Source organism: Saccostrea echinata, unplaced genomic scaffold, assembly GCF_033153115.1.
Source record: "Saccostrea echinata isolate AGI-Se365-2 ecotype Australia unplaced genomic scaffold, CSIRO_AGI_Sech_v1 ptg000028l, whole genome shotgun sequence".
Classification (NCBI taxonomy): Eukaryota; Metazoa; Mollusca; class Bivalvia; order Ostreida; family Ostreidae; genus Saccostrea; species Saccostrea echinata.
Window position 1 is genome coordinate 10,069,361 of NW_026889777.1, and position 27,328 is coordinate 10,096,688.

Sequence of the window (27,328 nt, forward strand, 5' to 3'; positions counted from 1 at the left end):
ATTTCTGAATCTCAAAAATAACATATGTATCACACTGTAATCGTATATATTACATGTATATGTTGCATAAACGCCTGCGATATGTTGCACTTAAAACGTCCCTGATATTTAATTTTAGCGGTATAGAAATCGATATAAGAAAGTGTATAAGTCGTTCAAAACATGTCGAAATAGTGTCATTCATCAGAAATAGTTGTCATAAATAAATTGCCAAAGTTTGACGTTCTGCAGCGTCCGTGTGCCCAGCTGGTCGAGGGAGATTGAAGCAAGTATATTTGGCAATATTATTTTAAGAAAAATGTCGCGTCCTAATGCAACAACTTGAGGAGGCGTTCACGAATTAATGTGTACATTTTGTAAATGTGTTCGCCTTAGAGTTGCGATACTTATCAAAATATGATTATTAACAGCGAGATAGTTCAGGATTTTATCAAAAGTAAACCCGAGAGCAAATTAAATTTTCAGCCACTTACCAATTGTGCAAGTTAAATTTGACTGATAATTACATGTACTAGCTAAAAATTCAACTGCATTAAAAACTACAGCCATTTTTATTCCTATACTGCTATTAAATCTCGAAATAAAGAGAAAACTATCTCGTTATAACGCGATAACTAACTCGTTATAACGAGATACTTACTCGTGATAACGCGGCTTTCGTACACAGGAAACATTTAACGTACGATTGTCTAGAATCGCGTGACGTCACATACCGGAAATGCCATATTAGGCTGGGTTACATATAAAATTTGCAAACTTAAATAAGTGATCTATTTATCTTGTACATGTAAGAATAAGCTAGTAAAGGTAAGAATAATTATAAAAAAACTGATACTCTTTATCAGGTGATCTTATACAATGTAGTGCATTATTTTAATTTCACTTTACTTATTGGCAATCCCAAAGAATGTCTCTGCCTTCCTTTCGGTTTTGTTTATGAGTCACAAAAAACAGGTGTTGTAAATAATAACGCTTCGTTACAAGGTACAGTTTCTTTGTTAATTTCGTTCAGTATCAATATATTCTTCATTAATCTAAACTACGACTTTGACATAATGTATATTAATTTATGTCTGAGACACAAAAGCAGGTGTTTTGTATGTTTTGTTTCATTTTTCTGCTTCAAAGGAAAACCATATATTCATATCTTTTTTAAGTAACATAGATTATTAAACCCATTCATAAATTATTATTATAATTATTATGTTTATTCGGGAAAAGTATCAAATACATTACAATCATAATACAATCACATTAATAATATCAATTTGGGATCGCTAAAGAGTTGTGGCACATAGCTATCACAGTTGCACAATATCACCCCGGGTATTATCACAGTTATCATGTACCTGTTCATTTACTTTCAGATACTAGGGAAAAATGTTACCATCTCTTTCTTCTGTTTGTTTTTCAACATTTCTTTGTGCCATAATTTTCCATGGAGAATCTGCAGCACAAGATCTGCGTAAGTGTAATATATTATAAGTTAGTTTAACTTATGGAACTGAGATCAACCCAATCTTTTATAGTCATTACCTGTTGTGAAATGTTCTAGTCATTAGGACAGTTCATTAAGTTCAATATCAGTAACCATGATTAGCATTGAGTTTGGTCCCAAACTTTTCATCTTTACAAGCCATTAAGGGTTTTCAATTGAATGCGCCTTACAACCCCTTGACAGATTATGCCACTAAAACTGTGGCCAACGTACATTGGCAACATCTTCTGGGCATACTAGATTTTAATTCAAGATTCAAGCCTACCAGGTAACAGCTTTCTAAATTGCAACTCAGTATCCATTGTAAACAAGAAACTGCATGGGGTGCACATGAAAGCAGAGATAGGAGAACTACTAAAAGGAAAATATTATAGGTTTATTAATTAACATAAAAGAACTGATGTGACAAGAGGATAGAATGTATTTTTGAGGAAAAAACAGGGAGTAGCAAATTTATATATTAATGTTCATCTTTTGGTTTTTTTTATATGATGTTATGCAACATGACAACAGTCTTTTAATTGATTCCAAGGGTCTAGTTTGGAAGGAATAAAATATCAGTCACAGTTTTAGTGGCATAATCCGCCTTGAGTTTGTGGGGTGAGTTGTATACCCTTGGCTTGTGAAGACACAAAATTTTAAGAGGATCTAAAATCTGAAGATTTTTTTGTGATGAAGATAAATACATAAACATATACATGATCATGATGATTCCTTAGAAAAAAGCTTGTGAGAATCATCTGTATATACGATTATTGTTCATAAATTATCCAAAGAAGATGCACAGCAACAACTAAATATCTAGTATTAAGAAGAAGATATCTTGAATTTTTTATATTATCATATTGACATGACATATATTATACATAAGCTCTATATTGCAGTACTGACTTATATGCCAGTGTATGTTTTATGAAACCAAAATCTGTGTTCCACAATTCAATTTTACATATTAATTTCTCGTGTGAGAAATGATACTTTATGACATCTGCAGACATAATCAATTTAAATGCCTTTCTTGTTACAGGATGTTGATTGATTTAGCATTTCGTAATGAATTTGTGTACATTACGTGGTTGAACAAGATACATTTAATTAAGTTTAAAACAATCCTATATTTTTTGGCTAAAAGAGAGTTCTAATCATATCATACTTCTTGTACATTACTTTTAGTCAGAGAACTTTGAGGGAAAAGTGGGGGGGGGGGGGGGGTTGGAGTGTTAGAGATATGAAATAAACAAAGGATGCATCCTCATAATTGTATTTGATTTCTAATATATTGTCTAAAGAAAAGAATAATGTACTATGTCATGTACATGTATGAAAAGTCTGTCAAAAAAGAAAGATAAAAAAAAGTTAACGGGTGGTCACATTGTTTTCATATACTTGATTTATATTAATATTCACTGGATCTGCTAGGCCTCCTTCAGAAGAATTAAAAGTTAAGGTTTTGTTATTTTAACATTTTGTGTCTACCACCAGTTATGTTACCCCTTTTAACAAAGGGAAATAATGATTGATTCCCATTTGATTATCTACAGATCTATGTATGTATTTAGTTTCAGAGTACATTTCCACGGGACCCTGACTGATGAATCTTTTCTTATGTTGAAATACATGTATATGTACATGATGTAACACACTGCAGGCATCATTTCCTAGATTATGAAGGTTTCTCTTTTTTTCATGGAAATACATGTACATGTGTTGGGGTTGTGTGTTTTTACTCCATTATAATTAAATTCCGGTGGTTTTATCAAATAAAAGGGAAAGTGAAACCACACACTTGACGTATAGGAACACTTCTGTTGAGTCAGCTAGATATGGATTGTCAATTCTTACAGTATATCTTGAAAAATGAGCCTGAAAGGATAAATCATTGAATAAGTCAACAAGGATATAAAAAAAATGTTGACAGGAAAGTTTTTCTGATGAATGTAAATGTATATATATTGATTTGAAAAAAGAAAAAAAAAACATGATTCAGACAAACTGATGGGCACTTAACCATGTTTACATGCTTGAAGAAAAATCTTATGAATTTATTATTAATTTTTAAGTTTTTTCCCCTTCAAGGAAGCAGGACATTGAGCATTTTTAAAGGGGATTAATATTAGATTACTTGAACTCGAATTGAACTCAGGTTGAATTTTTATTACAGTCTAGATGTCAATCATACAGTTAAGATAAATTTCGATAGTTTCTGTACCCAGTATGCACTATATTACTTGGTGCAGATGACGAGCATATTACACGTAAGTCCTGGAATGTTTGCTTTTTAGACTACTAACCAGGTATTGGTAAAATCAAATGCACTGCATCACATACAGTGTTTAAAACATGGGAAACAGAATTGTCCTTCAAGGGCACTGTCTTATTTTGAATCTAAAGAGAACCATCAGGTGTTGTGTATTGAATTTCTACATGTTACATTGTGGTAGTATATATACATATGGCATTTTGATGTTTACAATATAACAAACAGATTTTTTTATACTAGTTAAAATAATTTAGACACTTCTCATGCTGTTAGAGATATATGTTCTAATGATTTTATTCGATGTGCATGATGTTTGCTTCTAAACTAAAAGAATTTTCAACTCTTTAGTTTGTGTGGCATTTTAGTATATAAAATCACCCCTTTATTTTGTTTATACATGTACACTCCATTAATATTAATACAATATTATTGTAAAACAGGTCTAATAAATGACCTTTTCCTCAATTGCTTTAAGCATTTATCATGGCAAAGTCAGTAATTGTATATGCATACAGTCAAACCTCATTATCTCAAACTCAGTAGGACAGAGAAAAGAAGTTGAGATACCAGAAGGATTAAGATATTGAGGTTAAAATACAATAAGAAAAGTAGAAAATAGTGTCTGTGATGACTTTCAAATGACTTCAACATATCCATGGTATTCAAGATATCAGAGTTCAAGATACCAAAGTTCAGTGGTAGTTTATCTTCCTATTCCCCCAAGTCTTTGGATACAATTTCTGGATGTACTGCTACATGTCTCTTTTTTTTTCCTTTTTGACAGGCACTGATCCTTTGACCCCCACTCAGGAAAACCCTTGTTTGAAAGAGCAGACCACCACTTGTGGTGAATGCATTGCCATCTCTACATTGTGTGCATTCTGTACAGATCCAGTAAGTTACCATTGTTGTTAAAGATTTATACCAATATGAAATTATGAATCTGTATTTTACTGTATTTACCTTTCCTTCAATGTTGAATGTTTACTGTATCGGTAGATTAAGACCTAGATAATATTCTTAATTAAAGTGAAGGAAACTCTTTAATGGTGTATCTCCCCATTTATGTCAATCAACTAAATCAAGAGGTGTTTTCTTGAAATTGTGGAAGATGCATTGTGCAAGCTCTTAATTAAAGTGAAGGAAACTCTTTAATGGTGTATCTCCCCATTTATGTCAATCAACTAAATCAAGAGGTGTTTTCTTGAAATTGTGGAAGATGCATTGTTTATTTCTCTTATTGTGTTATTTGTATGCACCTCTTTCAAATAATCAAGAATACAAACACAAACATAGTCATAAGTAAGATAGTGAATGAGTATAATGCTTATATGATTTGTTGTGTAGGAGTACGACACTAATAATTATCCAAGATGTGACCTATTGACCACTCACCAGAAACAGGTGAACAATCAACCCAGGTGTAAAAACATTGTAAATCCATCATCCATCTTAACAAAGACAAAGGTAGGCCATCAGTCACAATTTGTTAGCAGACTTTACACAAGACTTTATCAACTGAAACTTTCATTAAACGTAGATTTAGAAAATGCATTTATTTATTTCTTACAAAATCTTCTTCTTTACTTTTGGACATCAAGTTAAAAATGTTATTTCCAGAAAAAAAATGTTTTTTAAGAATCAGAAGTATTGGGATAATATTTACTAATTTGTTAAAAATAATTTTGATTTTTAAGTATATTTATATGCTTTACATAGAGTTAGCAGACATTTATGATCTGTTTTACAGGATGACAGATTAGTAGATGGGGACACAAATAGATATGCAGTACAGATCAGACCACAGCAAATTGATCTCGAGTTAAGACCCAGTAAGTTAATTAGTACATGTTAATTAGTACGTATAGGAGCCTACTAGGTGTATCATCATGACTGGAGACTGAACATCAATATATGAAGATGTTTTTTGGAATCAAAAAATAGTTGTTTTTTTTTTTCATTTCATGCTTCTTTTTTTTAAATTTAATTGCTAAAATGTGAAAGAAATTTAAAAAAATTTGAAATTTGAAATTTGTGTAGGATATTTAAAGTTTGTTGATGATGATTATACATGAACATATAGTTAAAAGATTGAATATAGAATGGATGGGGGGATAAGTTTTAGAAATTCTGGGGAGTTTGATGGGGGTGGTTTTACAGACTAATTAAGTTCACAGAATGATGATAGGAAATGAATCTAGAGGAGGGAGGGAGATTTATAAGTAAGAGGGCCCTAGAGGATGGGAATCAGATTAGATAAAACTAAGATTGATGGTGTTAATAAAGATAAGTTGAAGTTATCAAGTCATTTTATAAAGCAAACAATAAAATTTCCAGATGACCCTCAGACTTTTGACCTGACCTTCAAACTGGCCGAGAACTACCCTGTGGATCTCTACTATCTTATGGACCTGTCCAATTCCATGGCCGACGATAAAGAGAAGCTGGCAAGCTTAGGAATCAAAATTGGTTTGTTTGGGGCTTATTTTATCATGATCATGTACAAGTATATAAAGGGACATAAGCCTGTTATGTAGATTTCATACTGGGTCATTTTAGAGAAAAATTAGATTTGCATGCACTATGTATGTGGAAGAATTGGCTTTGACAGAGACCAAAGAATTAATTCTGAAATGATGGTAAATGTAATTTGAGCTGTGAAAGTTTATTTATCAGGGTGTTGTGTTGAAACTTCAGACCTTAATACCTTATGTAAACTAAAGATGCTGTACCATTTGATCATGATGACTTGAGGTGTTTCTGATATATTTTACAGCGGAAGACATGAGTCAGATCACTAAGAATTTTAAGCTGGGATTCGGTTCCTTTGTGGACAAAGTGGTTATGCCCTATGTCAGCACAGCCCCAAACAAGTAAGTATTAAATTAGGAGTTCATGTACTTGTACAAGTAAGAGTCTAGGTTAACATCATTACACTCCCTAAATATGTGGCACCAGCCAAGCCAAAAGTATCATGCTGTGAACCTCTAGCATGCTGGAGTAGGGGGTCAGTGATAATTGTACTCTACTTGTTCTAAAATGTTCAAGAAAAGTTAAAATCCAAATTTCTTAGATGAATTAAAGAGAACAGTTCATGATATGTTTTCTTTGCTCTTGTTTTCTTTGCTCTTGTGCCATATGTAGAAGTAGTGCTAATTAATTTCTGCATGGACAAAATTGTTTGCTTCAAATTAATGAACATTACATGTCCAAAATGCTTCTAATACAATGAAGAGCTTCCATGTTTTGTCTAAGTAGTTTGTCCAGAATCTCTCTCTGTGTTGTAAAGAATTTCATGAAATATGTATAAACAGAACTTATTTTTCAGCTTATTAGCAGAGAATTTGTCACACAACTTTAGTAAAATAAACATGAACATGAGTGAAATTTAGTAACTTGCAAGCCTAGATAGACTAGAAAATGAAATGTTAAAAAAAAAAAATTGAATTTAACAACAAATTCTTTAAAAGGTGTCACATAATTTAGAATTTATTGTTTTTGGGTAGTGTACTGAATAGAATTTTGTAAACGGATAAAAAATGATATTGCAAAGTTGATAAAAAAGAATAGTCTAATCTAAAGGAATTATTTGAAATATTGCTTGGGAGGATTGTCTTGAATGAAAATGGAACAGGTAAGAGATTTGGTAACTACATGATCCCGATAATAGTTCTGCCTGTTGAGAGATTTTAATATGTTACACTAATAGAATGGGAGAATGGGCAAAGAGTTGCAAGTATGTTTATTGAACCTTGAAATCAGCCTTAAAATTACATTTAAAGTTACTTTTCTTCAAGAGAATTCAAGTGAAAGTAAAAAAAAAATGTTAACGTTGTGTATTGTGACATGCATGTACGAATGCACTAAGGAATGTAGACTGTATTTTGTATGTGACATCCACTTTGTTGTTTACACCAGGACTGCAAATGACGGATCGTAAGTGGATAATCCACATCTATTAATCCTTCTCCACCTTCACCCTGGCTTTTTTGTGACCAATTAAAAAATCGGGTTGTCTCAAAAATTAGCATATTAAGTTTTTTTCAGATAATTTGATATATATATATAAAAAAAAAAAAAGATGGCGAGACACATTTGTTTCACCTTTTCACAATAACATAAATTTACTACCATGGTCACACTGTCAAAGAGTGTAGTCTTTTACTAACAAATTTCACCAGTGTTTGAAAATCTGGGTGTGTAAAGTGTATAACTTTGTCTAAATTGTCCATAGTGTATTTTCTCAATACAAATTCTGTAAAATGTAAACACAGTTGTGAAAGCAGTTCGCTTGAGACAACCTTTATACAGTAGTACCCTGGTACATATTCCTTTCAGATTTGATGTTAAGCTCTTTGATTTTTGCTATTCCTGCTTGAAAAATACATTTTAAAGGCCAGTATAAGTACACATGTACTAAAAATATGTGTAAGATTTTTTTTTTTTTAGGTCACCTGAGTCACTCAGGTGACCTATTGCTATTCGTTCTCGTCCGTCGTCATGCATCGTGTGTTAACATTTGAACATTTTTAGCTTCTTCTCTGAAACCGCTTAACCAATTTCAACCAAATGTGGCATATAGCATCTATGGGTGAAGGGGAACAAAAATTGTGAATTTCATGGTCCCTGCCCCCCTGGGGCCTGAGGGGTGGGGCTAAAACCACCAAAAATAATGCAATCTTTAAAAATCTTCTTCTTTACTCCAGGACATCAAGCAGTCAAACTGTTGGCATCATTGTAATAAGCAGTGAGCCCTCTACCAAAATTGTGAAATTCATGGCCCCAGGGTCAGGGGTTCTGGCCCCAGGGTGGGGCTATATAGATCATATAGTGAAAGTGCATTATTTCTTTGAAAATCTTCTTCTTTGCTCCTGGATATTAAATAAAGTAACTAAGTACATAGTTATGATGAGCAAAAGTGCCTTTTTGAAAATTTTGAATTTCATGGCCCCAGGGTCAGGGGTTCTGGTGTTAGGGTGGGGCTCTATTGATTATATAGTGAAAATGCATTGATTCTTTGAAAATCTTCTTCTCTGCTCCTGGGTATTAAATAAAGTAACTAAGTACATAGTTATGATGAGCAGGAGTATCTCTTCCAAAATTGTGAATTTCTTGGCCCCAGGCTCAGGGGTTCTGGTGTTAGGGCGGGGCTCTATCGACTATATAGTGAAAATGCATTAATTCTTTGAAAATCTTCTCCTCTGCTCCTGGGCATTAAGGTGATAAACTAAGTACATAGTTATGATGAGGAGGTGGGCCTCTTCCAGAATTATGAAAGCCATGGCCCCTGGGTGAGGGGTTCTGATGTTAGGGCGGGGCTCTATTGATTATATAGTGAAAATGCATTAATTCTTTGAAAATCTTCTTCTCTGCTCCAGGGTATTATTTAAACAAACTAAGTGCATGGTTATGATGCATAAGGGTGCCTTTTCAAAAATTTTGAATTTCATGGCCCCAGGGTCAGCGGTTCTGGTGTTAGGGCGGGGCTCTATTGATTATATAGTGAAAATGCATTGATTCTTTGAAAATTGTCTTCTCTGCTACTGGAGATTATTTAAACAAACTAAGTGCATGGTTATGATGCATAAAGATGCCTTTTCAAAAATTGTGAATTTCATGACCCCAGGGTCAGGGGTTCTGGTGTTAAGGTGGGGCTCTCTTGATTATATAGTGAAAATGCATTGATCCTTTGAAAATCTTCTTCTCTGCTACTGGAGATTATTTAAACAAACTAAGTGCATGATTATGATAGGCAAGGATGCCTCTTCCAAAATTTTCAGATATATGGCCTCAGTTTTTGAGGTTCTTGAAGAAGGGGGGGGGGGGCTCTATTGATTATATAGTGAAAAAGCATTAATTCTATTAATTAATCATTAATTAATCCTGTCTACTCCTTAGCGTTGAACTGATAAATAAATTGCTTAGCTATGATGAAAATGTGAGCTTCGAACAGAATTTTTAAATCTTGTGGTCCTAGGGTCAGGGGTTCTGGCATAACTGGGGGGGGGGGGCTTTTGATAATATAGTAGAAAAGTGTTAATTCTTTGAAGTCCATAGGTATGATGATGAGGGTAACTCTTCCAAATTTGTAAATTTCTTGACCCTTGGTCTTGGGTTCTGGTGTTAGGGTAAGGCTTTGTTGAATCTGTAGTGAAAATGCATTGTACCTGTGAAATTCTTCTCTACTTCTGGGCATATTGGAAGAAAAGTGAGTAAAAGTTTAAATGATATAAATAAGCGTATTTCTACCAGATTTTTGAACATCTGGACCATTTGTCTAAGCATTCTAGTCCTGGGCAGGGCGCTATTAATTTGTATTCTACTGAGAGAAGTTATTCCCCTTTTCCGTTCACCTTTGATAATTAATCACTGTAAATAATGTATTTGAAAGGTTAATAGAATAAGATAATTATGCAAGAATGTTTAATTCAAAAAGTATTTTCTTAGTTTTAATAATCAGGTTGACCTGTAAGTAATAGATAAATAAAAATGAGACAAAAATAACCTATCTTATTAAAAGTTCTTCAAAGACCATAAGAGAGGTCAATGCTAGAGCTCTTAATATGGGTTTAAAAATAGTACTGAAGCACTAATAGTTTGATAATAGTCTGCATGGTGATAGTGTTAAGTGGGGGACAGAATTTAGAACTTAATTTATGAGTTGATACTGAATACTAGACTAATTATTTTGTTGATCCTGATCTTCCTACTTCTCTTGTTTTTGGGCAACAAAGCTTCATCCATCAGTGTATTTAACTTCTAAATTGTTGTATTATACTCAGGTGACCGTTAAGGCCCTTGGGCCTCTTGTTTACTTGTAGTTGTACAATACTTGTACCAGAAATTATCCAAGGAAATGGCATCTATACTATGATGGTTCTTAAGTAAAACACGGGGGAAAATTCTTAACTTTTAAAACCCATTTTAACACATTGAAATGGCAATTGATTGAGACAAAGAACTATGAAAAGTGTTTATTTCGTCTTCTTATGTGTAGTGTATTTGTCAGTCTTCATATTTCTTATAGCACTGCCTTCTAGAACACGTGATTGATTCATAACAAATTCATGTAGTTTGGAGTGGATGTCTTTCTTTATTCTATGAGGTTTTGGTTTGTGGGAGTTTTGGGGGAAAATGGTAAATAAGGGCCTTGTTTTGAAGTGTACTCTGCATACATTTAAAATGAATCTTTACTTAGGATCACTATAACTGAGTCAAGAGATATACAGATGCTGTATTTGTATTTATTAACTGTATAATTTGATTTTTTTTTCTGGTTTGGATAAGTAAAAGTGTTTTTTGTACTTCTTAGAGTTTTTAAAATATGAACATTACTTAAGTTGTAAAAATTCCACGTGTTCACTGTAGAAATTCTTTAACTATTAAGCAAATTTTGTATAGCTACATGTATAAAATCTCAATCATCAATTGTAAAATTTTTCAATTCATGTTATTTATTATATAAAACTGGGATTTGATGATGTGCTATAATAATTGTTTGCAGTTGTTTACTAACAAACATGAGTATGTATATATTTATACACTGTATCCACTTGGTATTCACATCAACAATATATATAGACAGAATTTCAAATGGTTAAGCCCAGCCAAACAAAATAAAAGACTGTCACGGTTGATAACATAAAAAAGATGCCTTTTCTCAAGGAGACTGTTCTTGTTTAAATATGTTTATTAAGGTGTTTTATAAAGTGATGTAGTATCAGATTTTTAATGTATAGCATCAGTATCAAATTAGATAAAAAGATCTACAGGTCTGCTCTATAGAAGACTAATAATAGGTAACAAATTAATTGAAAATCTGACAATTAAGATGAGTTATTTTGATATATAGTAGTTTTTGTCACCATTGCATGTGAGAAATTGAATTTTGAGGCTTGTGTGAACTTGGATTAATTTTATTACATTTGCATGTTTTGTGAATACAATATTATCGGTAGTTGAAAGTAATTAGGGGAAATGGAATGTACACTATTTTGTTCAGTTTTCATTTCAGATGTGTTTCCTTTTCAGAATTAACAGTCCTTGTGCAGGATGCGAGAAAGCCTATGGTTTTAGAAATGTTCATCCACTAAACCCCAATGCTACCTTGTTTAGGGTAAGTCTTCATAAGTTCAAAGTTATCTTGTAAAATATAGTGTTTTTCTATGATATCTGTTTATTTTAACATATTTGTATGAAATGCTTTGATATTCAGAAGACATGTATAAATTATTTTGACATTCATTCTAACAGTATATTTGGGAAAAAAGATAAAAAATTACAACCAAGAGATAAAAAATAAATCTGAGAATAGAAAAATTCATACATTATTTATATTTTCTAAGAGATTTTAATGCTTTGGGATCATGAAGTATGTGTACCTTTAACAACCGTCTCTGATGAGCAGTTTTCTATTTTAGGACAAGGTAAATGCCGCAAGAGTGTCTGGAAATCTGGACGCCCCAGAGGGAGGCTTTGATGCCATCATGCAGGCCGTGGCTTGTGAGGTACCACAATATCCACTTATTATTATACCTGTTTGATATTATAGTCCACTTAATGTAATACTTAAATTGCTAAAATACAGAACCATGGGTAGAGAGATATAGTGTATTGTTTGTTTTATTTGATCCACAGAGTCAGATTGGTTGGAGAAATCGCTCTAGAAGAATGCTGTTGTTTTCAACGGATGCTGGATTCCACTATGCTGGTGATGGGAAGGTATGCTTAGTATTTAAGTCCCCTACTGAAAGAGTTGTAAAGGGGGTTTGAATTTGATTCATTTGTTCCTATATGTATCTATCACAACAATAACTTCGGCATAGAACATTGAATTGTACTAAGATGTACAATTAACATCTTGAAATAAAGAAGACAACTGACATTTCACTTAGAGCAGAGGGAAGTTTTGTTTAGCTCATCTCAAGAAAGTGTGAAAAAAATTATACTGAACTAGTAACTTTTGATTTCCTACATATATGTTTTTAGCTCACCTGAGCTGAAAGCTCAAGTGAGCTTTTCTGATCACATTTTGTCCGGCGTCCGTCTGTCTGTCCGTCTGTCTGTAAACTTTTCACATTTTCGACTTCTTCTCAAGAACCACTGGGCCAATTTCAACCAAACTTGCCACAAAGTATCCTTGGGTAAAGGGGATTCAAGTTTGTTCAAATGAAGGGCCACGCCCTCTTTCAAGGGGAGATAATTAGGAATTACTGAAAAAATAATGGCATCATTTAAAAATCTTCTTCTCAAGAACCATAGGGCCAGGAAAGATGAAACTCATGTGGAAGCATCCTCAGGAAGTGTAGATTCAAGTTTGTTCAAATCATGACCCCCGGGGGTAGGGCGGGGCCGCAATGGAGGATCAAAGTTTTACATAGAAATATATAGGAAAAATCTTTAAAAATCTTCTTCTCAAGAACAGCAAAGCCATGATGAGTCATATTTATATGGAAGCATCCTCAGGTAGTGTAGATTCAAGTTTGTTCAAATCATGACCCCCGGGGGTAGGGCGGGGCCACAATGGAGGATCAAAGTTTTACATAGAAATATATAGGAAAAATCTTTAAAAATCTTCTTCTCAAGAACAGCAAAGCCATGATGAGTCATATTTATATGGAAGCATCCTCAGGTAGTGTAGATTCAAATTTGTTCAAACCATGGGCCGCGGGGGTAGGGCGGGGCTGCAATGGAGGATCAAAGTTTAACATAGAAATATATAGGAAAAATCTTTAAAAATCTTCTTCTCAAGAACAGCAAAGCCATGATGAGTCATATTTATATGGAAGCATCCTCAGGTAGTGTAGATTCAAATTTGTTCAAATCATGACCCCCGGGGGTAGGGCGGGGCCGCAATGGAGGATCAAAGTTTTACATAGAAATATATAAGAAAAATCTTTAAAAATCTTCTTCCCAAGAACAGCAAAGCCATGATGAGTTATATTGATATGGAAGCATCCTCAGGTAGTGTAGATTCAAGTTTGTTCAAATCATGACCCCCGGGGGTAGGGCGGGGCCGCAATGGAGGATCAAAGTTTTACATAGAAATATATAGGAAAAATCTTTAAAAATCTTCTTCTCAAGAACAGCAAAGCCATGATGAGTCATATTTATATGGAAGCATCCTCAGGTAGTGTAGATTCAAATTTGTTCAAATCATGACCCCCGGGGGTAGGGCAGGGCCGCAATGGAGGATCAAAGTTTTACATAGAAATATATAGGAAAAATCTTTAAAAATCTTCTTCCCAAGAACAGCAAAGCCATGATGAGTTATATTGATATGGAAGCATCCTCAGGTAGTGTAGATTCAAGTTTGTTCAAATCATGACCCCCGGGGGTAGGGCGGGGCCGCAATGGAGGATCAAAGTTTTACATAGAAATATATAGGAAAAATCTTTAAAAATCTTCTTCTCAAGAACAGCAAAGCCATGATGAGTCATATTTATATGGAAGCATCCTCAGGTAGTGTAGATTCAAGTTTGTTCAAATCATGACCCCCGGGGGTAGGGCGGGGCCACAATGGAGGATCAAAGTTTTACATAGAAATATAAAGGAAAATATCTTCTTCTGAAGAACTGCAAACCATGATTAGTCATTTTGATATGGAAGCATCCTCAGGTAGTGTAGATTCAATTTTGTTCAAATGATGACCCCCAGGGGTAGGGTGGGGCCCAATGGGGGATGGAAGGTTTTACATAAGAACATATAGAAAAAATATTTCTTCTCAAAAACAGAAAAGCTATGTTTAGTCATATTGATATGGAAGCATCCTCAGGTAGTGTAGATTCAATTTTGTTCAAATGATGACCCCCAGGGGTAGGGTGGGGCCCAATGGGGGATGGAAAGTTTTACATAAGAACATATAGAAAAAATATTTCTTCTCAAGAACAGAAAAGCTATGTTTAGTCATATTGATATGGAAGCATCCTCAGGTAGTATAGATTCAAGTTTGTTCAAATGATGACCCCTGGGATAGGGAGGAGCCACAATGGGGGATCAAATTTTTACAAAGGAATATATGGGAATTTTTTTTTTAAATCTTCTCAAGTACAAAGCCATTTGTTATATTGACATGGAAGTATCATCAGATAGTTTAAAATTCAGAAAGTACTGTAAACATAACACATGGGAAAATAATCTTTAAAATTCTTCTGTTTAAGAACAGCAAAGTCATGATTAGTAATATTGATATAGAAGCATCCTGAGGTAGTGTAAATTTAAGTCCCCCCCCTTAAAACTTTTCAATATACTGAACTGATTTCTGCTTCTTCCTACCCAGTTTGCTCAGGTGAGCGATGTGGCCCATGGGCCTCTTGTTACAAATAATTATTAGTATGTAAAGTTATGAAGAAAGGATTGTAGCATCTAAGACATAAGGAAAAAAAAAACAAATATTAAAAATGAAAAAAAAAAAAAACTGAATAGGGTTTAAAAGAAGCTCTATTTTAACAGTTTTCTTCACTATTTGTAGCTGGGAGGCATTGTTAAACCCAATGACGGACTTTGTCATCTAAGTCCTGATGGAATGTACACTGAAAGCTCCAATCAGGTATTTCTTGTTTCTGGTTGTTTAGATGATCAAAGCTTGCAACTGTAATAAAAATATATTATGAATCATAAAGGGTATTCATTATTGATTGCAGAAAAATTGGAAAATTCATCCATTCTCTGTATGAAAGATGATTCATGCTCTATAAGAACATCTAAGAACATCTTTTGTAGAAAGCTCAGTTTACATTATCAATCATGTTAACTTTAAATGAATCAATAAATTATACATGGTCTTGTAATCTTGACATGTTTGATGCTCCACTGAAAGAGATTCCATTTTTTTCTGTATGAAAGAAAAGACTTTTCACTAAATTTGGCATCTTTCTAATTCAGTTCAATTAAACTTTCAAATATTTATTCAGGACTACCCCTCCATCAGTCAGGTAGCTGTCAAAGCAAAGGAGAAAAACGTGAACATAATTTTTGCTGTCACTCAAGATCAGAAACCAATTTATGACCAGCTAAAGCCCATTATTGCTGGCTCTGAAACAGGAATTCTGGCCTCAGATTCACAGAACATTGTAAAACTGGTCCGAGATAACTACTTGGTAAGGGAATTAACTTGTGTTAGTATGTAAAAAATATGGAATTTTTTTGAATGAATGTCTTTGGGGAAATTGATTTTTTTACTTTGTTTAATTATGCTTATTTTTGATGACCTTTTATCATCTTCAGGGGTGGGTTGGAGTGTATGATTATGTCTCCCAAATGTATTTGACAACATGCATATGGTAGATAAATAAGATTATATAGGGCCCCGACACCAAGATGCAACTTTGTATGACTTTATCAGATTTCTAGATTTCTTTGGTTTTTTAGGCCATCACCTCAAAAGTGGAACTTATTGTGGAAAACTCTGATAATGTAGATGTAAGATTCAAAACAAAGTGTTTAGGGTAAGGAATGTTTTAAATTAATTTCGAATAATCATCTTTGTAAGATTGATGCAAGAATGAAACTTAAAATTGGATCATACTGTAAATGTTATGGTTACCAGTACATGTATATTTAAAACATGTACATGATATATGTTTGAAATGTGCTTTGTATTACCGGGACTGTACATGTACATGATGAGTTTGACATGCTTAATGTGTTTGGAATATTTTTACATTTCCTGTCTTTGAATTGGATTTCAGGAAAGTCGTAAAAGACACCAATAAGTGTGAAAATCTAGCTATAGGACAGTCGGTGAGTACACAAATTAACAGCAGTAAAGGATTTGAGTTTATAATGATGTGACTATACGTGTCTACTTGCTAATTGTGTAGAGTCATTAAGAGTTAAACATCATTAAACAGACACTTGTGTTCCTGAGCAAATTGTCAGGATTAATAAAGAATCTGGATCACTGAAACCTACTTTTAATATTTGGTAGATATAAATTCTGGAAGCTGAAGAATCCAGATTACCCATGCTTGATTGTACACATAATTTGTCTCCTTAGTCGGAAGACTCTTGATTTATAAAAACATACATGTAACACTGTATATGATAGTTACTTTGGGGGAATAAAAAATGAAAATGGTTGCTAACTAGTCTTACCATACTTGTCTTACCTTCTAAATTGACTGATAACCATTTATTTATAGGTGAACTTCAGTGTGACCTTGGAAGTAAAATCCTGTCCACCCGAAGGTCAAGAGGAGAAAATCCTAAAGATTAAACCAGTGGGATTGTACGACACATTGACTGTTAATCTGACATTTAAGTGCAAGTGTGACTGTGAATCTGAGGCAAAAATGGTGAGTCTGTGGTAGAGTTATTCCAAAAAAAATAAAAAAAACATGTGAGACTTAGCTGAAGAGTTTGTCCCCATCACAACTCTTATACAAATAGTTATTTCCTAAAAGCTAAGCATAGGGGTTAAGGTCAAGATTTGAATCAGTGCTATGGAGTTATTCTTTAAAAACACTTGAGTATTAGATGAATAAATTATTCCAACAAAGCTCAACACATGAAACTTACTTCAAAGTAAGGGCAACACTTGTGATTTTGCTATAAAATATGTGAGTCTTTTGCAAGCATTTATTTCAACTAAGTTTAACACACGAGACTTAAGTTGGAAGGGCAAGATTAAGTCTATGCTATTAACTGTGCAACACTTACATGTAAGTCTAAGACAGAGAGTCATACTTGGAAATGAATTTTGACCACACAAATGTCAAATGTATTCTAATCAGGGATTGAAATATTTCAACCCCTTTTCTAACAAAGCTCAACACAAGGGCTACTGCTTTTTTTTTAAATTGCTCATCATATGAGCTTTTGCTACATACATGTGTTAGTAACTATAGCAAAATCAGTCTGGCATATTTTCTAAAATTTTATTCTGACTTTAAGAACAGAAAAAAATAATCCTCTTTTAAAAGCAGTTTTCAGGTACATGCTTCTTATTTGTAATTACCAAAGCTGAAAAATAAATTTAACAGTTTAATAAAAGTACAAATTTAATTTTTAATTCTTTTAGAATTTGTTTTTGTTCTTGATACATTTATTAAGATTTTTTACTTGTTTGTATCTCAACAGGAGGCCAATAAAAATCATGCAAATTGTAATTACAATGGAACTTATGTGTGTGGTATGTGTGTCTGTAATGAACCATATTTTGGAGATAAGTGTGATTGTAACAAGGGAACAGGAACAATCGCAGACAAAGAGAAGGAATGCATTCAGTAAGTTTGTTTAACATCTAAGGTTGGTTGTGTACATGTAATGGCACCTTATGTTGAAGTGTTTAGGACTTAACTGTTAGTTTGGTGCACCCAAGATAGATTGTGTATATTGGCACCTTTGACTTAAGTGTTTAAGATATGACAGTTACTGGAATGAGACCAAACAGAACTAGCTAGGCTCGTCACAATGAGTAAACATGACATGATTTTAATGATGTAAAAATAACCAAGATATATGAAAGTGCAGTAATCTTTATGATTAAGAAGCACGTTATACCTGCATTAAAAGGTCTTAAAAAATAACCTAACTATTTGAAATATGTAAGCATCGGATTACAGAAATCTGGGAACTCAAGATTTAATTTAAGACTAGTGAAGCTTTATTATTTGACATTCTTCTTATAGTGTGTATATACTTGTACATGTATGCAAAACATGTACAGTCTAACAATTTGAACTTAAAATAATGTTGAAAAATTTCTAGAGACAAGAATACGACTATCATCTGTAATGGACGAGGGGAGTGTAACTGTGGGAAATGTATTTGTCGTGAGAGACAGAAGGGTACTGCACAGTTTTACACGGGGACTTACTGCGAGTGTGATGACTATAGCTGTCCATATTACTCAGGCCTAATCTGTGGAGGTGAGTGATATTTGGATTATTTTTATTTACGACATAGAGCGGAGCTCGAAAGCCATACTAGGGATCATCTCATCTTTGACTGGAATTTAAACACAAGGTGTTGGCTGATGCATCCGCAAAAGAAAATAGTACATAATCAATTTCTTTTGGAAATAATGATGGTAATTAACTTGTAAATAAAATGTATATCTACGATTAATTCTGTTACAAAACACAGATACTGTTTATTCGTGGGACCACAATATACTGATAGATAATGCAGATGAATTTTAACATTCATTTGCTTCGAATTACATGAATAGCAGTTCTAAGAAGGATAACCAGGTATAAAGGAAAAATTATCAGTTTTAGTCAGTGAAGTGACAGCATGTCAGTTTTTGTCATATTGACAGGATTTTTCTGTGATGGGTGACAGTATGTAAATGTAAGTGTTGCCATACTAAATACCATGCTGTCATTTGTTAAATGACAATATGTCAGTGTTGCCATATTCTGAATAATCATTGACAGAATGCCACTGTTGCCACATTCACACCATTTTCTGTGATAATTGACAGTGCATCTGATTTTCTATGATAACTTGTTTTGTTATTATTGACAGTTTGCCTGTGTTGCCATATGTACAATATTTTTAAAGATCATTAGCAGTGTTTCGCCTGTTTTGCTATGATAACTACTTTTAGTGATTATTGACAGAATGCTTTAATGTTGCCATGTTGACCATTGTTTCTGACATCATAGACAGCTTCCCATTGTTGTCATATTGACACTGTTGTCAGAGCTTGTTGACAGTATGTCCATTTTTGTATAGCTATTTTTCTATAATCATTGACAGGTCTCAGTCGGGGACAGTGTGATTGTGGAACATGTAAATGTAATGAAGGCTTCAAGGGGAAAAATTGTGGATGTAGCACTGACAACAGTACCTGTCTCTATAATGGGGTAAGTATAGATATATACAACAATACCTGTCTTTATAATGGGGTAAGTGTAGATATATACAACAATACCACCTGTCTTTATAATGGGGTAAGTAAAGATATCCACCAGTACCTGTCTTTATAATGGGGTAAATATAGATATATACAACAGTACCTGTCTTTATAATGGGGTAAGTGTACCTGTCTTTATAATGGGGTAAGTGTAGATTTAAAGATTGACAGAGTCATGTACAGACTCTATATAAACTTTTTATAAAGGATAAACTAACAAACAATATCTATGTATTTGTAGATACTTATGATATACATGTAGCAGATGGCAGAGTAAGTTAAAGTTCCTGTGTATCTATAATGGGATAACTTATGAGCAATACCTGTTAGTATGAATGCTCTGTACTTAACTGTTTATAAGTGCTAAATGTCATGTTAATGTTTCAGGAAATATGTAATGGCCAAGGAACGTGCGAGTGTGGCAAGTGCACATGTACCAATCCAAAGTACTTTGGACCTCAGTGTCAAGAATGTGATGTAAGTAAACAACAACAACACATATTTTGTTGTAAAATTTAACATTTTATGATGCTAACATTAAGTTAGATTTTTTTTCTGATGATAAGTTTCCATTCACATTAAATAGGAAACAGATAATGGAGATATCCACAAAATCACATCTTTAAAATATCATAGGAATATTAGATAGCAACTTTGTAGAATAGATAAAAGAGCTTCTTATTTTTTGCAACTTTGTTGTTTTTTTTGGTAGCCCATTAACTTCTAACTATTTTTTGAACTAGGCAGTGTCAGATAATATCTGACTTCCCAGTAAAGCATTAATTTGCTGTGAGCTTGTTCACTATGAAAATGATGAAATGCACTTGATAAAAGAATTCATACCCTGAAACAGATTTGATGGCTATCAGACAGATACAGCATAGTCTGGTGTACATTTTTATTCGGGATTTGTCAGTTTGAAATCAATCCGCGACGATTATTTTTCATGACTGAGGAAACATTCTCTACAAATACAAAGCAAAATAAATGGTTCATGGCGATTATTATTCGCTCATGCGAATAAAATTTGGTTTACAGTAGATATTTGAAACAACAGATAGACAAATGAGATCCATCAACATTTTATGGGCATTAAATGTTGGAGGAGAAATAAGACCTGAATATTGGTATATACCTTTAACAAAACCTTTTTTCTCTTTCTGTAGAACTGTGGAGCCAAACAGTGCCGGACCCACCGAGACTGTGCTTTATGTGTAGGATTTAAATCTGGAGAGTTAGATGCAAATCAATGTAAAGAACAGTGTGGCCACACAACAGCTGTACCAGAACTCAGCAGTATGTCTAATCTATTTTCCAAGTCTAATCTAAGCAGTGTAACAAATCTGACAAAACTCAGTAGTACATGTACGTCCAATCTATTTTCAAGTCTAACCCAAGCAGTGTAACAAATTGTATGTTTTTATATGACAAAACTCAGTATTGTCTCTTGTTAATGTCTGATAAAACTCAGAAATTTGATCCTGTGTTTATGTCTAACCAAATTCAGTAGTATGTCATGTCGCTGTTGGTACTACATGTATTTTATAGGGAGGTGCGATTTTATCAGTATACCGGTATATCGTGATTTTTTATTGTGCGATACATGTCGTGATATGGAGACTAAAATACCGGTATTTAGTATGTAATTATTAATTCCAGAAATAATTAATTTTTTTTGTTCAATCTCTTAAACTACAGTTACAAGAATTGTAATTGATGTTGTAAAGTAGTAAAACAATGGCACCCTATCATCCAAACATGCTTTATTAATATATTAAAAATAAAAAAGAAGTGAAGGTATGTTATCATACTCTATTTGTTAAAAAAATCATGGAAACTCATTTAAAATCATAGTAAAAATTATGTGAAAAAATATGATTTTATCGTGCTATTTTTGGAAAAAAATCATGATATATCACAATACAAAATTTTTGGCAATACCCATCCCTACTATTTTACAACACTTAGGAATAAGTCAGATTACTTGATTTTTTGTGGAGGTTAAGGTCAGTTCTTGCTGGATGAAGAGTAAAATTTTAATAGGAATTTATCAGTGCATCTGGAACTGTATATCATTTTTAAAGGATCTGTTTACCCCAGTATTTGTTGACTGTGAATCAAGGTTCTTTCTGTTAGTTTGCTTCTTTTGTAATACATACATGTATTTGTTTTATTTTAATTTTGTTTCAAGAAAGGTTGTACATGAATGTACGTTGTAGAAATACATGTACATATGTGCGATACTTTAAATCCATTTACAATAGATGTTAAGTAATACTGGTATTTATTTTGATTGTCAGCTTTTTAAAATAATTTTGTAGTGCTCAAACTTTATTATGCTTTCATTAAATGATGTTTTTGTTTTCCAGAGAAGGGTATAACAAACTGTGAATATGTGGACAGTAATGGTTGTTTTATCTACTTTACCTACTTCTATGATCAAGACAATGCCAATCAACTCAAAGTAGAAGTATTACAGGAGCCGGGTAAGACAAGAGAAAATAGATATACAGGTTATACTGTATTTGTACTTATATAATCAGGGTTCATATTTTAGCAGCTTTGACACAACCATGCAGTCGTTCATCAATACCATATATAAATCATTTATTAATACAATGCATGGCCCAGACGTGTGTAGGGCTTATTCATGATTAAGCCAAGCACTCAATACATGTACTAAGTGACTGTGCTTAATTTTGAATATGTCAATTTATGTACATTTTCAGTAGTTACTTTCAGAAAACTGGAATTAATGGACTAGATCATAATAGAATGCACTGTAAGTAGCAGTAATTATTTATTTGCTAATTTCCCAGATTGCCCGCCTGAAGTGAACGTTTTGGCCATTGTGCTGGGGGTGATAGCAGGAATTGTGTTCTTTGGTATACTCCTCCTGCTTATCTGGAAGCTGTTCACTACGATCAGCGATAAGAGAGAACTGGCCAGATTTGAAAAGGAGGCTCAGAATGCAAAGTGGGATACGGTAAGAAGAAAAATGGGGTATAGATTTATTAAAAAGTGGTAAGGTAGATTTCTTAAAACTAAGTGGGAAGGTAGATTTCTTAAAACTAAGTGGGAATGTAGATTTATTAAAACTAAGTGGGAAGGTAGATTTCTTAAAACTAAGTGGGAAGGTAGATTTATTAAAACTAAGTGGGAAGGTAGATTTATTAAAACTAAGTGGGAAGGTTGATTTATTAAATTTATGTGGGAAGGTAGATTTATTAAAACTAAGTGGGAGGGTAGATTTCATAAAACTAAGTGGGAAGGTAGATTTATTGAAACTAAGTGGGATGGTAGATTTATTAAAATTAAGTGGGAAGGTAGATTTATTAAAATGAAGTGGGAGGGTACATTTATTAAAACTAAAAGGGAAGGTAGATTTCTTAAAACTAAGTTGGAAGGTAGATTTATTAAAACTAAGTGGGAAGGTAGATTTATTAATACTAAGTGGGAAGGTAGATTTATTAAATCTAAATGGGATGGTAGATTTCTGAAATTTAAGTTGGAAGGTAGATTTCTTAAAACTAAGTGGGAAGGTAGATTTCTTAAAACTAAGTGGGAAGGTAGATTTGTTAAATCTAAGTGGGAAGGTAGATTTCTTAAAACTAAGTAGGATGGTAGATTTCTTAAAACTAAGTGGGAAGGTAGATTTGTTAAATCTAAGTTGGAAGGTAGATTTCTTAAAACTAAGTTGGAAGGTAGATTTATTAAAACGAAGTGGGGGGGTAGACTTATTAAAACTAAGTGGGAAGGTAGATTTATTAATACTAAGTGGGAAGGTAGATTTATTAGATCTAAGTGGGATGGTAGATTTCTGAAATTTAAGTTAGAAGGTAGATTTCTTAAAACTAAGTGGGAAGGTAGATTTATTGAAACTAAGTGGGATGGTAGATTTATTAAAACTAAGTGGGAAGGTAGATTTATTAAAACTAAGTGGGAGGGTAGGTTTATTAAAACTAAGTGGGAAGGTAGATTTCTTAAAACTAAGTGGGAAGGTAGATTTATTAAAACTAAGTGGGAAGGTAGATTTATAAAAGCTAAGTGGGAAGGTAGATTTATTAAAACTAAGTGGGAAGGTATATATAGATGTATGAATACCTTTTATACCTTTTAATAACTATGTAGTGCAGTTTTAATTGGATGATGTTATTCTGCTTTTAGAACATGCAGAAGAGTATTCATTTTTTTAAGGATGCTATGCATTTTCTTTCCATTACTGTAATTGGAACTTGTAGAAAAAGTGATAACACAATCATTAAAAGCAAATCCTTACTTTAAATAAAAACAAATCTAGATTTTTTCCTTATTTTAAGAGGAGAATGAATAAGTAGTTATTTCCTCAGGGGGAAAAACATATCAACATTTTTTTTAATTATGAATAATGTTCAATAAATAATGCATGTTATTTCATCAATTTCTTTAAACAGGGAGAGAATCCAATTTATAAAGAAGCAACGAGAACATATAAAAACCCCATGTATGGAAAGAATAAATAGTGACCTGTTGTTATTTATAGTACCAAAGACAATAAGTATTTTAACCATATCTTAAAATATTGTTTGTATTTTAGGGAGAGAATCCAATTTATAAGCAAGCTACATCAACATTTGTCAACCCCACCTATAGACAGTGAAAGTCAACATGCAGATGGTCATTCAAGACTTAAAAATAACAAATTTGTATACGGGTGTATAACATGCAATATCAAAAAAAAAAAAAAAAAAAAAATTGAGAAATTTAAAAAAAAAAGCATGAGCTAAGTGAGATTAAAAAAAAAAAAATTCAAACCTGTAATGCTTATTCATTACTAATTTTAGAATCCTCAGAAATAACAAAAAGCATGTTTAAATATATACTAACAATATTGCATGGACAATTCTTTCTCTGTCACCATTTATTCAAGTTCTCTCAGAACAGTGGGGGAAAGGGGGGTGTGCATGATTAAGACTGCATGTTTACATCCTGTGAAAATGTCTTGATTTCCATCCAAATGAGACTAGCATAAAGGGGTTTAAGATAAGATGTAGCCATTGTTGCATGAATTAACTCCCTTGTCATAGCTTGCAGCCTTTTTTCAGCTGCATGATTTGTGTTGAGGACATTCTTGTAACATAAGTGAAGTGTTTGGTGACATTTTCTCCCAATTTGTGCCATTAGTAGAGTGTTACAGGTAAAAATGTGTTTTCCAGCATATTTTCCACTGCCATAGTATTGGTTTAACATGTTAAACTTGAATAATTTTCCCATCCCTCAGTTTGTAAAGTTTGGTAAATTACTAATCTAATCTAAATTTAATGTCTACAGCATTTTATTTAATAGTTGTTTTTAGCTATGCTGGAATATTCAGTTATTATGAAATTCATATAATTACATGTATATGGACTTGACATTTATTGTTGCAAAATTATATTTCCTATGCACATATTTTTATGGTTGTATAAGAAAAAAAATTAACCAATATGTGGCATATATGGATGTACCTGTATAACAATATGTGACATATATAGATGTACCTGTATAACCAATATGTGACATATATACATGTAGATGTACCTGTATATCCATTAAATGGATATGATTGGTATAAGAGAAAAAGAAAGTCATTGCCTGAATGATTTTTGATCATTTGATTTGTTATTTAACTTAGCATCATCAAAAAGTTAAGAAGAAATGTAAACAAACTGAAAGAAAAGAGCAAGTTGAAACATGAAAAACAACACTCTGAAAAGGAGTGGAATTTTCTGTAGAAAAATACTCAATTGAGGGCTAAATTGAACAGTTTAATTGTACAAGTATGTAGTCTAGACATGAAATGTCTAAATTTTGAAAGTCAAAAACATTTGATATAAATAAAATGAAAACCAACTATTATTTGCGATTTATTAGTTTGAAATCAATCCACAACTATTAATTTTCCTGACTGAGGAAATATTCTGCATAAAAATGTAATGAAAAAAAATGATTCGCGGTGAAAAAATTTTGTGAGAAAATGCAGGTCGCAGAACTCACGTAATTTCTACTTGCAAATAAAAATTGGTTTACAGTAATGCAATATGTGCCTTCTTGTACAGCACCACATTCTGTGATTTATTTCAGTGTCACCAGTAATGGCATTTTTTGTATCTTGTCAATTGTGTTTTGTGATTTTTACAAGTCTTTGAGAAGTATAATCTGTACTTTTGAGTATCATTTTGTACAACCTTTTTGATTTGTGTTAAATTAGTGTCAGAAGAAACCGAAGATAAATAATCCTTTAGAAGAACTCACACATTTCTTAGGGGAAAAAAAAAAATTAAATTAATTAAGAAAATTAAGACTGAATTGCCCTTTTGTTTGTCAACAAGTTTTGTGTGCTGATGAAGGCATTTTTTTCCTGTGTATAAAAGTATTCCATTAGAAATGGGACAACAGTCAAATTTAGAAATATTGATTTGCCCAAATCATTGATTGATTAAACTTTGTTTAATGAAAGAATTCAAAATTATATATTTTTTTTAGTTTTTAAAAGCTGTTATATAGAGTCTTATGTAATTGATGTAAGAATTTGAAATTTTCAAAAATTAAATGTTAACCAGGATATTTTAAAGTTTAGATTTTTCAATGATCATAAATTTAGTAATCTGGCTTTGTATTTCTAACTAGAAAAAAGGTAATTACATGTAGTAAAATGTACCACCAACTTTTTATTTTAAATTGCAAGTAAGCATGTTTGTGTATTTAAGAATATTCTTTTGGTTGCATTTGCCATGTACATGTATTATCAAATAAAAAATATACACTTATACCATATGAATGCAGAATAACTTTCAAATTTGATACATGTATTCTTAGACATTTACATGCAACAAAATATGTATGATACAACATAATTATACTGTATAGTTATACATTTAAAAGAGTGCAAATATTGTTGCAGAATTTGATGCTTTTCATTTTATGTTGTTTACTTGGTTTTTTGTTTTTTCAATAAAAATGGTTGTGTAATTTGTAGAAAAAATGTTGATGCAATTTGAATGAGTGGTAGATCTTTTGATATGATAGGAATAAAATTACATTATTTATATGTCTTATGTACATGTATTTGCATTATATCTTTGTGCTATTGAATGAAAAAAATAACAACTAGATTTTGATTCACATTTTCTGTCAAATTTTAAGTTTCAAATTTTAGTGTTTGAGCGGATTCCTCTTGAAATCCAAAACCGTCATCTTGCATCTGACACAGAAGAATCATAATCAAGAACCCAGGAGTTCTGGCCGTGGAAAGTGATCTGAATCATTCATGTGTTTTTTTTAAAATATCTTTCTATCTGTGCTTCCATTCTTTCCATGTATAGCGTAAAGTTTTATATGAATAAATATTTTATATTTAAATTGTCTTATAAATGAATTTTTAGTTTATCTAAGCCGTAATCTAAAGTGAACTATTCTGATAAAGAAGAAACAATATTTATGAGGGGGCTATTTCTTGTGGTGGAAGGATATTTAATAGAAAATTCTTCAAATCTGTTAAATTTTGTATCTCGGAACTTAGGCCCTACACATTTTTAGCTCACCTGAGCTGAAAGCTCAGGTGAGCTTTTCTGATCACCCGTTGTCCATCCAGTCCGTCCGTCTGTAAACTTTTCACATTTTCAACTTCTTCTCAAGAACCACTGGGCCAATTTGAACCAAACTTGGTACAAAGTATCCTTGGGTGAAG

General features: G+C 32.6%; 1 protein-coding gene across 2 annotated transcripts; it reads left to right on the forward strand.

Annotated features, from left to right (window-relative positions):
• Positions 1 to 729: 729 nt before the first annotated feature.
• LOC133194110 (integrin beta-1-A-like) lies at positions 730 to 27,000 on the forward strand. 2 transcript variants are annotated; one of them, XM_061330082.1, is made up of 23 exons: positions 730 to 807; positions 1,368 to 1,465; positions 4,543 to 4,652; positions 5,106 to 5,225; positions 5,509 to 5,590; positions 6,096 to 6,227; positions 6,535 to 6,631; positions 11,790 to 11,874; positions 12,179 to 12,265; positions 12,396 to 12,479; positions 15,229 to 15,306; positions 15,671 to 15,856; positions 16,128 to 16,204; positions 16,448 to 16,499; positions 16,901 to 17,053; positions 17,838 to 17,983; positions 18,468 to 18,628; positions 19,464 to 19,570; positions 20,008 to 20,097; positions 20,787 to 20,916; positions 21,990 to 22,106; positions 22,440 to 22,606; positions 24,054 to 24,158. In XM_061330082.1, the coding sequence occupies exons 2-23, from the start codon at positions 1,381 to 1,383 to the stop codon at positions 24,120 to 24,122; spliced, it is 2,415 nt and encodes an 804-aa protein (XP_061186066.1). In that variant the 5' UTR covers positions 730 to 807; positions 1,368 to 1,380; the 3' UTR covers positions 24,123 to 24,158. The 2 variants fall into 2 exon arrangements, with proteins under 2 accessions (XP_061186066.1, XP_061186067.1); XM_061330083.1 differs by lacking the exon at positions 24,054 to 24,158 and adding an exon at positions 24,197 to 27,000 and having other exon boundaries at positions 732 to 807.
• Positions 27,001 to 27,328: the final 328 nt, after the last annotated feature.

Excerpts from the sequence above, each read along its gene's own strand:
- LOC133194110 (XM_061330082.1), top strand. The coding sequence starts at position 1,381 with ATGTTACCATCTCTTTCTTCTGTTTGTTTTTCAACATTTCTTTGTGCC. Across the intron at positions 17,984-18,467 it reads AAAGAGAAGGAATGCATTCA|AGACAAGAATACGACTATCA; the intron begins GTAAGTTTGTTT and ends AAAAATTTCTAG. Across the intron at positions 18,629-19,463 it reads CTCAGGCCTAATCTGTGGAG|GTCTCAGTCGGGGACAGTGT; the intron begins GTGAGTGATATT and ends AATCATTGACAG.